Source organism: Arvicanthis niloticus, chromosome 2, assembly GCF_011762505.2.
Source record: "Arvicanthis niloticus isolate mArvNil1 chromosome 2, mArvNil1.pat.X, whole genome shotgun sequence".
In the NCBI taxonomy this organism is placed as follows: Eukaryota; Metazoa; Chordata; class Mammalia; order Rodentia; family Muridae; genus Arvicanthis; species Arvicanthis niloticus.
This window is the reverse complement of record NC_047659.1, coordinates 7,268,225-7,284,882: the sequence shown is the minus strand read 5'-3', so window position 1 is coordinate 7,284,882 and position 16,658 is coordinate 7,268,225. Positions and strand designations below refer to the sequence as shown.

General features: G+C 48.1%; 1 protein-coding gene across 2 annotated transcripts; it reads right to left on the bottom strand.

Moving 5' to 3' along the window:
* Positions 1-3,964: 3,964 nt before the first annotated feature.
* On the bottom strand, positions 3,965-15,275 carry Set (SET nuclear proto-oncogene). 2 transcript variants are annotated; one of them, XM_076928396.1, is made up of 9 exons: positions 15,174-15,275; positions 14,615-14,842; positions 7,992-8,049; positions 7,381-7,523; positions 7,055-7,158; positions 6,853-6,966; positions 6,323-6,493; positions 6,095-6,241; positions 3,965-5,692 (listed from the first exon to the last, which is right to left on the bottom strand). In XM_076928396.1, exons 2-9 carry the CDS (start codon positions 14,721-14,723, stop codon positions 5,669-5,671), a joined length of 870 nt encoding a protein of 289 aa, XP_076784511.1. In that variant the 5' UTR covers positions 14,724-14,842; positions 15,174-15,275; the 3' UTR covers positions 3,965-5,668. The 2 variants fall into 2 exon arrangements, with proteins under 2 accessions (XP_076784511.1, XP_034349894.1); XM_034494003.2 differs by lacking the exons at positions 14,615-14,842; positions 15,174-15,275 and adding an exon at positions 9,436-9,574.
* Between the last annotated feature and the right edge of the window lie 1,383 nt (positions 15,276-16,658).

Sequence of the window (16,658 nt, the reverse complement as noted above, 5' to 3'; positions counted from 1 at the left end):
TCTATAATGGGATCTGATGCCCCCTGCTGGTGTGTCTGAAGACAGCTACAGTACTTATATACATAAAATAAATAAATCTTAAAAAAAAAAAAAAAACCTTTTTAGGATTCCTTTATGTGCCTGTAGGAATGTTTTGCCCATGTGCATGTGTGTCTGTGTGTGCACCATGTGGATGCCTGGTATCTTTGGAGGTCAGAAGACATTCAGTTCATGTTAGGTGCTAGGGATCAAACCCAAGCCCTTTGCAGGAGCAGTGTTTTATTTTATTTTTGTTTTTTTTCGAGACAGGGTTTCTCTGTGTAGCCCTGGCTGTCCTGGAACTCAGAAATCCGCCTGCCTCAGCCTCCCAAGAGGAGCAGTGTTTTAAATCCCTGCAGCATCTCTGAAGCCTCTACCTCATTCCTTTGAGACAGAATCACCTGCAACTCAGATTGGCCTCGGGGACTAAGTTCTCTATCTGAACTCTCCTGAGTTCTGTCTTCCTGTGCTGGATTACAGGTTCGAGCCAAGGCCTAAAATACAGTTCTGGGATTAAATGTCTCACTGTCCATGGCTTCACCTTCCATTTAGAAGTAAAAAAAAAAAAAAAAAAAAAAAAAAAAAAAAAAAAAAAAAACCTCTGGCAACAAGAAAAAAGAACACAGCTTATAAAAACCATGAACCACACTAGTAAATCTCTCTCTCTGAGTTGCCAGTGTTTCAGTTCACAGGTTAAAGGTATTTCAAGAGGGGCCCAGTGGTTTATGTCTGTAATTCCACCATTCAGATGGATTTTTTTCCTTTTCTGAGACACGGTTTTTCTGTGTATCCCTGGCTGTCTTAGAATGGCTCTGTAGACCAGGTTGGCTTAGAACACAAGAGATCTGTCTGCCTCTGCCTCCCAAGTGCTGGGATTAAAGATGGGCTCCACCACCACCACTGTCCAATCTTATCCGGTGGACCTCTTGAGTGAGCCTTAACAGGGATTACTACTTCTACTCCTAGAAGCTAAGCCAATGATTTGATTCAGAACTCTCCTTTGGACCAGTGGCTGTGTGTAAAAGGATTTTGCTGCCAGTAATGAAGTCCCTGGACTTCAGATGATAGATCTCCCACTTCCAAGACAGCCAGGGATACAGGGACATCCCGCCTTCTCTGTTGCTGTCTCTCTCTCACACCACACCACACCACACACACACACACACACACACACACACACACACACACACACACACACACACGTGATCTAAGAACCAGCAGCACTGGCTGATGCTCATGGGAGTACAAGACTAATCATTAATGCATTGTAAACTATCATTTTAAATGGAGTCAGGAACGATGGCACATGCCCTCAATCCCAGCATGAGGGAGAGGAAGGTGGGTATCAGAGCTCGAGGATAGCTCAGTATAATATCCCAAGCAGCCAAGGCTACACAAACCCAACCAAAAAAAAAAAAAAGTCAACCAAGTTGTCTGTACATGTGACTACAGCCCTCAACCATAACTCCCAAGGTACTCACTGTAGTTTCCAAGTGGTTAAAAGACTCTGTGTGTGCATGCACATTGCCTTCCTTCTTCCATGGCCCTGGGGTATAATGCATGGATACATTATAGACAAACTGCACCGCAGATGAAAGCCCCCAGCCTTCTATAGAATACTGCTTCAGAACTGGTCCTCTATACCAGGAAGCTGAATGAGATAGTCAAGTCCATCACACGGAAGGGGTTGGGAGCAGAACCCATTAAGGAATCAGATGAGCCGCTGTGTACTACTGTCTGATGCAAGCAAGTATGCTCAAATTCTCAGGCTGACTGCAAGCCCAGTATTCAGTATGTGGCTCCACACCTAAGGTGGAGAACCTGAAGGTGCCTCAGGTTCTACACAGGGTACCCTCTAGGCCTCTGGTAAAATCAGTACAGACACAGCTTGAGCTGGGAAACAATTCTATAATTGCTCTGATCACACAACTATAACTCATTAGATCTGATATCTTGATATGGGGGTGGCAGAGCGTGCCTTTAATTCCAGCACTCAGGAAGCAGATCTCTGGATACATGACCAGCCAGAGGTACACAGACACCTCAAAAGATGTGTGTGCAAACACACAAAACCAATACCACCCACTCCAAATTAAATGTGGGCATGTGCTCAGGAAATGGCTCAGTGGTTACAAGCATCTGCATACCAGGGGCTGAATGTCTGGATCCTACCACCAGGTGGTTCACAAATAACTCCAAACCCAGCCCCACTCATGTGTGCACCCACCCATGTAGCATACACTCCTACCTCACACACAAACTCAGCAACACTGACAACACAAAGTACTTTTTTTTTTTTTTTTACAAGATTTATTTTGTTTTGTGTTATGAGTACACTGTCTTCAGACACACCAGAAGAGGGCATCAGATTCCATTATAGGTAGTTGTGAGTCACCATGTGGTTCCTGAGAATTGAACCCAGGACAAAGAGCAGTCAATGATCTTAATCACGAGCCAACTCTCCAGGCCCATCCCCCTAAAATAACATTTAATTGTTATTTCTTGTTATGGATGTTTTGCTTCCATATCCGTGCCATATGTACACTCAGAGGCTAAAAATGCAACACTTGATGCTTCAGAACTGGAGTCCGATGGTTGACAGACATGTGAGTGCTGAGAACTAAAGCCAGGTTGTCTGCAAGAGTCAAATGTTCTTTAACTTTTACTATGTCCAAAACTTAAACCTTCATATCCAGACTATGCTCTTTTTTTTTGTAGCTCTGGCAGTCCTGGAACTTTGTAGACCAGGCAGGTCTCAAACCAAAGTAAATGGAGCTTTATGCAGCCCTTGATGTCCTTGGACTTAGCCCCCAGCATGCCAGACAAAAGGGAATGCTGTCTATAGGGAATGCTGCTGTGTAACTGGAGTGGGAAGCAGCTCACTAGCTATTGCAGGTGCAAACAAGCCATCTTCTCAACATGCCTGTGTTGTCTAGAATCCTGATTAAAAGGCATGCACCACCCCATCCAGCTTAGTATTTTATAACAATGAAGCCTTAACCTCTCAAACCCAATGTAAGAGGTCAGTAGCTAAGCAGTATGACCTGTTATGCTAGCTCTCATGTCTCATATAACCTTTTAGGGAAACCCAGAAGGTTTGGCTTGCTCATCTCCCAGTTGAAGATTCTTTTGTGAGGAAATGACAATATTTGGGATCAAATCATTACCCTCAAAGCAGCCCACTCCCCAAATCATTACGGAACTTTTTAGACAGTGTAATTGATGCCTCTAGTCCTACTTGGAAGGCTGAATCAATTAAAAAGGGCTGGAAAGATGGGTCAGAAGGGAAACTAGAAGCTCTAGGCCCAAGGAATCCTAACTCCCTCTTCTGGCCTCCCAGGAAACTGCTCCTCATGCAGACATACAAGCAAGCAAAATACTCAGAAATAATGATATAAATTTAGTTACAAGTTCTCATATAACCCCCTTCACCTTCCTGAATCCAAGTTCTCTGTAGGCCTTTTCCCCTCAAAAAGTCCTTTCAATATAATTTAGTCCTATAATCCCAGAGATACTTGGAGTAAGTAAAAAATTCAAGGATTGTCTGAATTATAGGTATGGAGCACAGGGCAGCTCAGAGATACTGTGCTGCAAATAGAGGGAGACAACTGAGGGTGTGGGAAACTTAGATTGCAGAAAACCTACAGACGTAAAAATAAGGAACTGGTATACTAGCAAAAACAAAGGTGGGGGTGGGGTGGGGTGGGGAGGGCTAGACATAGCTTAGTGATACAATGCTACTTTGTAATTCACACACACAATCTCTCTTCTGGGGTCAGCATTTGCTTAGTTCTAGGTCAGCACCTTCCCCCAACCACGCTCAGAATCTGGCGTGCATCACTCAGCCTTCTGCCCGCCCTTTGGGCCATAATTACTGCCAAGCCAGTAGCACCATAGCCATCAATACATCTTCTAAATTGCTACAAAACAAGGAGAATGACCCCAGTCCAAAAAAAAATCTTTATGTTCCTTTATTGGAGCAAGATTCCTGACGTATACAGTGATGTATGTACTAAACAGAGTCCTGTGCAGAAATTACACACTATCCATCTAGACAGATTTTGGTTACACTTTGCCTATTGATGGAGTAGTTCCATTTATAAAGTTTTATACATCAGAAAGCTTTGAATTTGACCAGGTTGTCCATTAATTACCTCTGAAAAAGTGGCATTGAACTTTAGCTCTATTTTACAGCATTGAAAGGCTTATGCATCAGGTCGCTTCCTGAACCGTTCGTTATCCTCTGCACAATGGTGTTGAGCAGACAGTTCTTCATCCACCCAGTTCAGAGTCACAGCTGAGAGCTTCCATTACATACCTGTGACAGCTACTACTGACCACCTCACCGACTGCTGACCCTGACAGCCCACCTTCTTGGCCAGTTCACACTGCCAATGAAGACACACCAGCAGCTGTCCTTCATAAATGGCATAGAGCAACAGGTCAGTGACTGTGGGAGCAGGTGCTGCCATGAGATCCAGGTAACTAAAGGCCCTTTTTTTTTTTTAAAAAAAAAAAAAAAAGAAAACAACAAAAATGCCAAATTGAGATTTAAAAAAAAAAAAAAAAATCAAGGGTACAAGTCCACAGCAGCAAGCTGTGCCCACTCAGTTACGGAGACGTTAAGACATGATTCAAATCCCTTTAACTCAATCTGCACAGCCCTGAGGTCATCCTGCAAAGTGCGTATCAAAAAATACGAAGTTAGGGAGACAAAGTTTGACATGATGTCATTATGCAGGTCAAACTTGGAAGGTCTGTTGAGCATCTGTGCTGACAGAAAAGCATCAGGTCCTTTGTGTACACATTGGTTTTATTGTAACAAAGCAACTTGTACACGTCAACATTTAAAATGAGCATCGTTTCCTTCCAGTGAAAACCAAAGAAAAAAGAGAAAAAATTAAAAATAAAGTTACAACAGAAAATGTCAACTCCAAATAAAACCCTACAGGTTCTGCTGATTCTCCCATTGTGTGGCAGGGCTCAAGTCATCATCAGGAGAGAATTTTATTTTAAAAGTGTCACCTTAAACTGCAAGGATGTCTGTTAAACATCAGAATTAAACATGCCAACGGAGAAGCCATGTTGTCAGATGCCCACCTACCCCCCGACACCTCAAACCCACCCTTGCTCACTGTCTATATCCCCCCCCTCTTTTTTCTTTTTTTTCTTTTTATTAAACAAGAGAAAGTAGACAGGTATGTGTTGGTAAATGCTAACTGTCTGCATTCACATAGAGACACAGTGTAATCTCTGAGCCCAATACAGAGAAAAGAAAAAAGCTAGAATTCTATACACTACTACCCAGGGGCCTAGTACCCTCCAGCCCCCAGCAGAGCCAAGGGAACTGGAGGACTTTTCTTTTTTCCCACAGAGCATGGTGGTGGTGTTGGATCCACAAGTTTTTGAGACAAGAAAGGATAAAAATGAATTTAAAACAAAAACGTGGAGATTCTTTTCCTGTTGTATTTTGCTCAAGATATTTTCCCCAAAATTAGTTGAGAACCATGATGTTGAGACCTCAAAAACAGGGTGACTGAGCACAGAGGGACAGGGCGGAAAGGACTGCAACTTGCTCCCAGGGACTGGAGAAAATTAAAAAATAAAAGAAAATAAAAAAAAGAAGGTTGGAATTCATCAATCTTCTGTGCTAGTCATCCTCGCCTTCATCCTCCTGAAAGAACAAGGGAGCAGTCAACCACCAGGGTGAATTCTGGGCCCTTTCACTAGATTCTGCATGAAGGATGGACCTCAAACACCCAGCTTTCCTAAATAGGAATCTTCATTAAGCTAACACTGATTGGGAAAAGCATGCTCTCACCTCAAGCCCTCAGACCCCACACAGTGACTCACAGTCACCCATAACTTCAATATCATGGGATACTATCTAACCTTGGAAGGCCAGTTACACACACAGTACAGACATGCATGAGGGAAGACTCAGAGATGTTAACACTCCATTACCCCAACAGTCACACTATTTTAGCCAGTTCCACATATATTATACATACTATATTGTAAGGTTTTACTGTTATATTCTACAAATCACTAGGGCTTCAGTGTACCGTTTCCTTACCTCTCCTTCATCCCCTTCATCCTCATCGTCATCTTCTTCCCCTTCATCCTCATCTCCTTCTTCATCAATGTCTTCCAACCCTTCCTCCTCTTCATCATCATCATCATCATCTTCTGCCTCTCCTTCTTCATCATCCATATCGGGAACCTGAAAACACCAGGCAATGTTCTTTTATGAACTCACTCTGTTGGACATGTTACCTCCCTCAAGCCCTGAGCATTAACTCACCAAATAGTACTGCAAGGGATTTGGCCAAATATCATCTTTGATGACCTCTCCTAACTCGTCAGCACCTGCGTCAGAATGGTCAGTAAACCAGGTAAAGAAGCTCTCTGGCTCTTCGTGCTGTCTCTTCCTGCTGGCCTTATTCTGCGTTTGACTTGAGCGTTTTGTCAAATCCTAAATGAAAACACAAACACTCCCTTTATTTGTTCCCCATGATACCCAAACCCCACATAAAGTACAACAAAGTCCAGTAAAGATCACATTACTAAGGGTTATAAATGCGCACTTGGCAAAGCCTTGTAAACTGCTTTCACGGGATGCATCTAACTGTCTGCCTTCATAACATCACCTCCAACCTAATTCTACAAATGGAGCCTGGGAAGCCTGAGCAGGGCGACACTGCAGAGTGAGAACAAGTGTGATCATCATCGCTTTGTGATCACTACCGGATTCCTCTGCACTGCACTGTTTGCCCAGAATCTAAGGCACTGAGCGCCAGTCAGGAGATTCAGCTAAGCCATGATGTACAATACCTTTCCAGATTTCCATTTGATTTCAGTGGACTTTGAAGACGGGTCACCACTCTCATTCAGATGAAATTCTTTGGAGAGAACTTTATTTTCAAAGTAAGGATTTTCATCAAAATACTGTAGAGGACGGAAAGAGATCACTAAGCAGCTTTCTCACTAAGGCTCACACTCATTGTCAACGGCAAGCAGCATGTTAGGTACTTACAAAATCTATTCTGTAACCTGATTTAATGTCTTCAAATTCTGTCACTTCAACTCTGGTCAAATAATGCAGAGCCTCCTCGTCTTCCTCCCCAAGCAGCGCAGACACTAGAGAAGCGACTGGGTTCAGTGCAAGCTTGAACGAGTAATTACTCAAAGACCCTTTTAAATGTTTACAAACTCAGCAGACAACTTTCAACTTTGCTCTTTCTACCACTAAACCGATCAACCGCAAGAATATCCTTGTCCCGAGGTTAACTGCCCCCAGATTTCCCCAAACTCCAGGACCAATACCCTAGCACACCTCAGCAATGCTAACCCACCACATACCTTGTGGATGGTTGACAAATGTTGTTACCCAAAAATTTGGGATTTTGGCGATCAATTCTGACCTCTTCTGAAAAAACGGTTGGCGGAGTTTGTTATATTTTTGTTCTACTTTCAAAATTTCTTCACTGGCTTGTTCATTAAGTCTGAAACAAATAAAGACTAGGATCAACACCTAAGATGGTAAAATGGTGTGGCTAAATACCCAACTACACATGCTGGTAACACTGTTGCTTTTCCTCCCCTTTAGGAAGAGTGTCTGCTGCCCTTCAGCCCAGTCCTCTGGAAACCAAAACCACCCAGCTAACTCAGTTTAGCCCCAGTATTGGCAACATTGTATTTCAGTACCAGAAAGTATAAGTGAAGGTTAATTAAGAAACAAGCAACATTGTTGCTATACTACTCAATCAAGGAAAAAAAAAACATGCCAGACAATTCTGTAGCCTTTAAAGGCAGCCTACAGTACCCCTCCATCTTTCAAGATTGAGGTATGATTACTCTAACCCAAGAATTATAACCAGACTGAGAAACAGGACTTAAACCTTCCTGTAGTTAACTAATGGCCAATCTGTTCTACGAGAGAACTCCCATAACATGAATTCAATATATTTTACCTGTCTATTTCATTTTGTACTTCATCAATATGTTCAATTGCTTCTTGCTGTTCTTTTTCTGCAAAACAAAAGGGAACATAAGACTCGATACTAATTACAAGCTACACTTCCTGACCCTATGACAAGAATTGCAACAGCTACGCTGCAGAGACGGGCTTACTACAAAGCATGCTTCCCACGTGTTCAAGCACGCAGTTGACAAATTACTTTCTCATTACTCTACCATTCACAAATTAAGGTATCTACTCTGCTACTCGGAAAAATGCTGTATTACTGGATCACTTTTTAAAGAGTTCTGTCACAAAGGTCCAATCATTGGCCTTCATTATGAAAGGTGAACGAGAAGCTTAGCCTCATTCAAGAATTCTTCATGTTTATTACTAATCACATTATACAATTGCAAAAGAATGGTGCCAGCTGCTAACTTAGTGTGGAAACTACTCCATGGCGGTAATACAAATTAGGATGCTACCAACTGGTACAACCGCTTTAAAAAAAAAAAAAAAAAACCCTCAGTGCTCTCAATTTATTGTGATTATCAACATACACCGACAAAGACCAGTTGGTCACCAAACTACCACAATCGTCTTTGCAGACTTAGAAAAGTAAACCTGATTCCAACCTGACCTTACTCCTCCAACCCATTCTTGATGGGATTGGTCATCATACACGGCCGTGCAGGATTTCTGAACACATTTCTGGGAAAACCCGACCCAAAAACTAGAGAGGTGTGCTCCTATTTTGTGCCCTTTTGTCCGAGGAGGTTCCTAAGGCTTTTACAAAGCCAAGTGGGCGTGAAGGGGCCCGATCGCGCGGCTCGTTTCCGGTAACTAGCCCGGGGTCTGCAGCTGTCCTCGGCTGGAAACGACCCTCCAGGCAAGGGCTAGACGTCCTAAAGGCCCTAGAAGCCCCTGCATCGCACGGCCTCCCGGCCAGATTCCTCGCATCCCCGGCGCGCCCGAGTGTGGCTGCCCCACGTGGGGTGTGTGTAACCCGCGCAGCCTGGAGCATCCTCCCGCCGGCTCCGCGCCCCTACCCCGCCCCAGCCCCCTGGTTCCCGGTCCCGCCGGAGCTCCAGTTCCGGGCGGGAAGCAGGGCGGCGCGAGAGGCAGGGCCGCAAGGCTGCGTCCGGCCGCACCATGTGGCGGCGGTGGCGGCTGATGGGAGCGAGGCATCATGGCGGAGCACAATAAAGAGAGGCTTCTCGGGAGGGAGGGGGAGGAGAGCGCGGGCGGGGGGAAGGGGGGGTCTCCGCCCGCCGCGCAGGCCGCAGCGCCCCCGCCTCGGCCGCACCGCTCGTCTCCACGGCGCCTCCCCGGCCTCCCGGCCCCGGGCCGCACACAAAAAGGCGCCCGCTCCGCGGCCCCCGCGCGCCCCCCGCAGCCCCGCGGCCCGGGCCGAAAGATGGCGGCGCGGCCGGGCCCCCGCCGCGCCCGGTCCTCACCTGAGGTCTCGTCGGCCCCGTCGTGATTGGAGTTGAGCTCCTTTTTACTGGCTTTGGCCGTCGGCGCAGACATGGTGCCCTCTGCGGTCGGGGCGGGGAGCGGGGAGGGGGAACGAAGGGACGGCCAAGGGGGCGGCCAGCGGCTTCCCCTCACGCCACACGCGCGGCGCCCGCTTGCTCCGGCCGCCTCCTCCCGGCGCTCACTTGCTTGCCCTCCCCCTGACTGCCTGGCACTGCCCGCGGGGCCTGACGCCGAGGCAGGCCCGGGCGCGTTGTGGCGAGCCCCCGGCCGGGGCTCTCACTGAAGGCGGGGAGGCGGCAGCGGCTCGGCTGGGCTCCTCGACTCGCGCCCCGCGCTCCGGCTCGCTTCTCGATTGCCCTGAGCCGCCTCCTCCTCCTCCTCCTCCTCCTCCTCTCCACCACCACCTCCTCCTCTTCGCGGCTAGGGGCAGTCCGCAGAGCGCAGGCGCGGCAGGCCTGCGTAAGTCCCACCCCCGGCCGGAGAGGCTCGCGCCGCGCAGCGATTGGCCGGGGCCGCGGGCCAGGGGGCGGGACCGTGGCGGGTGGCGGCGGCGGCGGTGGGGACACTGGGGCCTGGACGAGAGGCGGGAGGAAGCGGCTAAGCGACGCATGGTCCGGCCCCCGCGCGGTGCTCCCCTCCCCCGCTCTCCCCTTCTCCGGCCGACCCGGGACATTCGCGCGCCGCGCGGTGACTTGAGAGGCGGGGCCTCCTTTCCCCAATACCCGCGCATCACGTGGTGGCTGAGCGGCTTCCCTTTGCGGGGTGGCCGGGGGCTCCGGAGAGGGGGCGCGCGCAGCCCCTCAAAAGTACAGGCCTTAGGATTATCCTGGCTACACTCGGGGGCCTGAGTTCTGCACCCCGGGCACCTTTATCTTTTTCTAGATGGAGAAGCTGCTGACCCACTCAAACTCTAGGCTGGTATGCAAAGCCACGTGCACGCAGTTCATCTGTCCAGTCTACTCACAGGGCCCTGTTGTATGCATGGGCCAAGTCAAGCCTCTGCCCTCGGTTCTGAATTTTTAAAAATCTGTCACAGAGTCACACTCAACCTGGCTAAAGGTGTAAGTCCTCTGACGGTAGGAAGGACCTTTCTGCTGCCACAGGTCCTTTGGCTCAGCTTTGTACCAGGTGTCCTGATCTCAGTGGTGAGGGAAGCGCATTTTTGCTGATGACAAATGGGGAAATGTTTAAGGCTTCTTAAACATCAAAGGCTAAAACTTTAGACTAAAAAGCCCTTAAACACTATGTCGGAGGGAGCTTTTCGGATTAAACACATTTTCAGGACTTGAAAAGAAAGCAGTTCTGTCCACCTGGTTCCTAACACGTGGTCCTGAAAAAGCCAGAAAGCTCTCTCCCTGAGTGCTCCACAGCCTGAGCTTGAACTATGCATATTTCAGCACACACACACACCCTTTTTTTTTTTTTTAATTTTTTTTTTTTTGGACAGGGTTTCTCTGTGTAGCCCTGGCTGTCCTTGAACTCACTCGGTAGACCAGGCTGGCCTCGAACTCTGCCTCTGCCTCCCAAGTGCTGGGATTAAAGGCGTGCGCCACCACTGCCCACCTATTATCAGCCCTTATACAAAAAGCAATATGGCTTTTTTTTTTTTTTTTTTTTTTTGGTATAAATCAAGACATTCATGGTGGGTGGACAATAAATGTAAAATACACCATATACAGTCCATGGCGAGAGAATACAAATGTGTTCATGCAAGTTTCCATTTCAACTCCAGGAAATTCAGCTAAGCCTTCCTGGTGCACCTTATGCTCAAGTCGGTGAATTAATTGCATTCATCTGTTGCAATCAGTAAGCTTAAACCTGAGGAAAGACCTCTTAGAGCTCCCAAGCAGAGACCTCCGATACATTCAACTGTGGACAGGCTCCTTAAAGAGGAAAGGGTCTGATAAAAAAAGCAGAGTAATAAACTTTGTGACTCTAACGTTTGCTAAAACTCAGGCAATACCATCACCATGAATGTTTCTTGATAGTCCTGTGAGGTCCTGGCACAGTTGCAAAGAAATTCCACAAACAAAACAAGGCAAGTAAGGACTTAGACTGAGGCAGAGGCCAGCCTGGGCTACAGTGACTCTAATCAAAAAAGGTTAGTTAGTGACAGAAGCCCTCTCCCACACTACTAGGCTTTTGCTGTCTTTGGCTGCATTTTCCTGTAACTCTCATAAAATACAAAGTAGCTTTTACAGATAATTAATCTTAGGATTACACTGGGAATAGAACCTAGGGCTTGGATCCTAAGAGGCAAGTCCTCTATCAGGCAGGCCTCCTGTCTCACAAAGTTTCAAGACAAGACACTTAAGTATATTTTACAAATAAACTAAATGGGATAATGGGAATGGACCCCCAGGGCTAGTGCCTTCTAAGCTGTCATCTGCCAACCAGCCATGCAGGCCCACCTGCAACAGAACTTTACAAGAGAATGAACCAATATAAATTAGTTATTTTCTTTTGGGGTGTGTGTGGCTAAAACTTGACAAGGATGGCCTTGAACTTGTGCTCTTCCCTCCCCTAACCCCTTAATGTCTTAAATGTTGCTTAAGAGACAGAACTGTCGGGCTGGAGAGATGGCTCAGTGGTTAAAAGCACTGACTGCTCTGCCAGAGGTCCTCAGTTCAATTCCCAGCAACCACATGGTGGCTCACAACCATCTGTAATGGGATCCGATGCCTTCTTCTGGTGTGTGTCTGATCGTAAAATAAATAAATAAATAAAATCCTCAAAAAAAAGAAAAAAGGCCGGGCAGTGGTGGCGCACGCCTTTAATCCCAGCACTTGGGAGGCAGAGGCAGGCGGATTTCTGAGTTCGAGGCCAGCCTGGTCTACAGAGTGAGTTCCAGGACAGCCAAGGCTAACAGAGAAACCCTGTCTCGAAAAACCAAAAAAAAAAAAAGAAAAAGAAAAAAGAAAAAAGAAAAAGATAGAGACACAACTGTCAAGTCTTGGCACACACCCACTGAAAAAAATGAAACAACCCAAGAATGCCTATGTTTCTTTCCCTTTGTATTACACATAAAACATTTAAAAAACTTTTTACATGTAAGAGTGTTTTGTCTGCATGTATGTAAGTGTGCCATGTGCAAAGAAAGGCCAGAAGAGGCTCCTCCTGGAGCTGAAGTTACATTACAGGTGGCTGTGAGGCACCATGTGGTGCTAGAAACTAAATCCAGGTCCTTGGCAAGGCCAATGTGCTCTCACACACTGAACCACCTCTCCAATTTTTTTCTTTTTTTACCTAGATACGCTGACTTAAATAGGCCACTCCCAGGTAGAAACAAGCTTGCTCTGAAAACTGAAGTTTTTTCAATCACAACCTCTGGTCCAAGGGTTGGTGCCTGTGACCACAGTATGCATCGAACCAAGTGCTCGATCTACAGAATACCCACGGGCTTTCCCCTGATTGGGCCCTGAACTTCTCAAGATGAACCCAAGGAGCATACTAACAATGCAGAAAGGAGGTACAGTAAATGAGGGAGAAATCTGAGCACTGGTTCATTCAGGAAGCCCCCAAGCATTGCACTCTCCGTACCAGTGTGAGAGGCTGGCTACAGTGTCTGGCAGGTCAACCTGTGTCCACTGAGCCCACGTACGAGGACTATGGTGGCTAGCTCCCTTGTGGTTTAGCTATTTCTGCTAGCAGACTAAATGTACAACACCAGAAAGGTTCGCTCACATTTTGCTTCTGACAAAGGGGAAAGGATTTACCACCCACCTCAACTGCATTTTATTTACTGTCAAGTCTCAGCAATCTGTAAGAAAACGGTAGGATGTTTGCCGAACGTGTACATGCAGCATGTTCGGGGCCCCATACTCAGACCCTTCGGCATAGTGCTAGCCTGTAATCCCAGCTCCCTGGATCAGACAGTTCAAGGTCATCCTCACTGGCAAATTTGAGGCTAGCATGAACTACACGAAACCCTATCTTTCAAAAAACAAAACAAAACAAAAAACAAACAAACAAACAAACAAAAAAAACAACTCTGGGTGTGGCGTGCCTTTAATCCCAGCATGTTGAGTGTCAGGACAGCCAGGGTTTCATATCGAAACCCTGTCTTTACCACTTAGAGACATAGGGCAGGTCTTTGCCTGCCATTTGAAAGGTAAGGGGCTGAGACAGAGCAAAGAGAAACAGGTCCACAGAAGTGCAGCGATGCGGACTCCACTCGGTGCCTACTGATTCTTCCACCCGTGCCTCTAGATTTATGCCAAATCCCAATTTCTCCTCTGCTTCCCTGCCTGTACCAGACCCAAGCCACGCGGGAAAACACCACACGACTCGAAGCTGTGCCTAAGAAACGCAGCCTTCACGGTCAGCAGAGGAAGGCCAAAAGTGCAGGGACGAAAACCACTATCTGAATGTAAAGCGAGGAAGGTGCTAGCTAGCAAGGGGCGATTCTGGGTGCGGCCAGCAGCGCTTTAGATAAGGAGCGCTTAGGCTCCGAGCGAGAAGCTGGAAAGCGACTCCCCCCACTCCGCCCCAAACACGAGTTTCTTGGCATAGGGCAAGTCCGTGTCCCGGCTCGGAGGTGAGAAAAAGCAGCTCCGGGCCTTTAGGCCACACCACCCCTTGGGGAACCTCGAGAGGTGGGTGGGAACCAGGTGGGCAGAGTCCCCGATACCGGAAGTCTTAGTTTGTACCTGGAGGGCAACCGAGAGGCAAGGTCTTAAGTCTAGGAGACAGCCACGTGACTAGCTCTTTGCTCGGGCAGGATGGGAGAAGGAAGCGGGGAGCTGCACGAGGTGGCAGTAATTCAGGCCAGAGTTGTGGGCGGCCGGCTCCAGCAACAGGGAGACATCTGAGCGGGCTTGAATCTCCAAGACTCGGGGTTGGAGGGGTAGGGAGGCCTCAACTGCTGCCTTTACCGGGACAGAAGCCCCATTTGAGAGTTTGGGGGCTGGGAAGGGCAAGCTGGGTCCCACGTGGTGTCCCGGGCCGGAGGAAGTCCCCTGTGCACGGGTCTCCCAGTTCCGCGCTTTCTCCTTCTTCTCCCACATCAGCTTCATTCCCCGCCGCCCCGGGACGAAAGCTTTCACTAGTGTTTGTGGGGATCTCATCTCCAAAGGGATGGGGGGTGGGGGTGCCGGAGGAAACAGAAAAAGCCAATCACAGAGTCGATCACTAAGGAAACGCAATGGAGGAACTTACCTCCCTTCGGCAGGCCCGGAGAGGCCGTCTTGTCCTCCAGCTTCGGGGCGGCAGCCGGTCTGGGTTTCTTGGGCTGAGGCAGGATCGCAGATTGCCGCTTCGGGGCCATGGCGCGAGGGAGGTGGCCGAGAGACAGAGGCCGGAGCCCCGATGTTCACAGCAGGAAGAAACTCGCAGGAACTGAGGCGGCCTCAGGTGCGGGAGATTTAAGTCGGCCTCGCAGCCGCCCTGCCCGCGGGGGATATTTACATGACAGTGGGACACACACCCCCACGCCCCTTCTCCCTGCCTCCTCGCCCTCCCTCCAATCAGCAGAAACTTCTTTGAGTTGCTCTCGGCGGGGGCTTCCCGGCGTTGGAGGAGGGGGCAGCTCCTGCGGGTGCGGCGCGGGGCTGTCTTTGAACCCCAGATAGCATTGGGGAGCCTGTGGCTGGCTGGTGGCCCTGCCCTCCCCCAGAACCCCAGCGTTAGACGGCCCGGCCCCCATCAAGAGTTCTTCCTCTTTCCCTTCACCCCCCAGTTTGCTGTCCCGAAGACTTAACACATGCTCTTGCCTCACCTCATCCTGGAACATTCTTTTCACTCTTCCCAACCCCCACCCAACTCGTGAGTTTGGCTAGACTCCTTCCCAGCCTGCAGATCGCCACTTGGAGCGACAGATGAATGTTGGAAAAAAAGGGATTCCCAGGCGAAAATTACAAAAGTCGCGGTGGGGGAGGGGAGAGGAGGGAAGACTTGGCTCACTCACTCCATCTATTCAAAAGGGTTTGTGTCAGAGAAGTTAAATGCGCTGGCTCAGCCTGTACCTTGTTTTGTTTTGTTTTGTTTGTTTGTTTGTTTGTTTGAGACAGGGTTTCTCTGTGTAGTCCTGGCTGTCTTGGAACTCACTTTGTATATAGACCAGGCTGGCCTTGACCTCTGGTGTTCCCCCTGCCTCTGTCTCCCAGAGTTGGGGAGGGAGGGTAAAGACATGCACCACCACCTCCGGCTGTTAGCCTGAAATCTAAGCCCTCAGAAGTCGAGGTTGGAGGATCGCAGGTTTCAGACCAACCTGCACTACACTGCAAACCCTGTCCCAAAAAAACTAAGAGGAAAAATAAAATTTTGTGTGTTGGGGGCGGGGGGGGGGGGGGATGCTGGGGTTGGAACCAAGGCCTCCAGCACGCTAACACATTCAGCTACACCTTGCTCCTGCATGCCTGTGGGTCACATACCCAGGTAATAAACAAATGTGGAGAGTGTAGTTCAACAGTAGAGCATATGCGTACCAATTAAAAAGCACTTCAAAAAATAAGAAAAGAGGAGGGGGAGGAGGAGCTGGGCAGATGAGATGTTTCAGCAGGTAAAGGCTCTTGCTGTCAGGTCTGAGGACCTAAGTTCTAGCCCCACTTCTGCAAGTAGTCCTTTGACTCTTGTACTGCCACACGCATACGGGGGGGGGGGGGGGGGGAGGGGCACGTACTCACAATCACTGACCCATTTTTAAAAATTATTTATTTATTTGATGTATAAAAGTACATTGTAGCTGTCTTCAAACACACCAGAAGAGGGTATCTGATCACTTTACAAGATGGTTGTGAACCACCGTGTGGTTGCTAGGAATTGAACTCAGGACCTCTGGAAGAACAGTCAGTGCTCTTAACTGCGGAGCCATCTCTCCAGCCTCCAAAAGATGATAGGTTTTTTTTTTTTTTTTTTTTTTTTTTTTTCCAAGGTTTCTCTGTGCAGCCCTGGCTGTCCTGGAACTTGATGCTGGCCTTGAACTCAGAGATCTGCCTGCTACTGCCTCCCAAGTCCTGGGATTAAAGGTATGCACCACCATGCCCACCTCACAAACACATTTTTAAAAATTGTTTTTCTAGCCAGGCGGTGGTAGCAAATGCCTTTAATCCCAGAACTCTGGAGGGAGAGTCAGGCAGATCTCTGAGTTCACAGCTTGGTCTACAGAGAGTTCCAGAACAGCCAAGGCTACACAGAGAAACCCTGTCTTGAAAAACCAAAAATAGCCTGGCAGTGGTGGCTCATGCCTTTAATCCCAGCACTT

Bases quoted from the DNA above. Each gene is read 5' to 3' on its own strand.
- Set (XM_076928396.1), bottom strand. From the start codon at position 14,723: ATGGCCCCGAAGCGGCAATCTGCGATCCTGCCTCAGCCCAAGAAACCC. The intron at 7,524-7,991 runs GTAAAATATATT...TATTTGTTTCAG, and splicing joins GTACAAAATGAAATAGACAG to ACTTAATGAACAAGCCAGTG. The intron at 6,494-6,852 runs GTATTGTACATC...GTTTTCATTTAG, and splicing joins TCAAATGGAAATCTGGAAAG to GATTTGACAAAACGCTCAAG.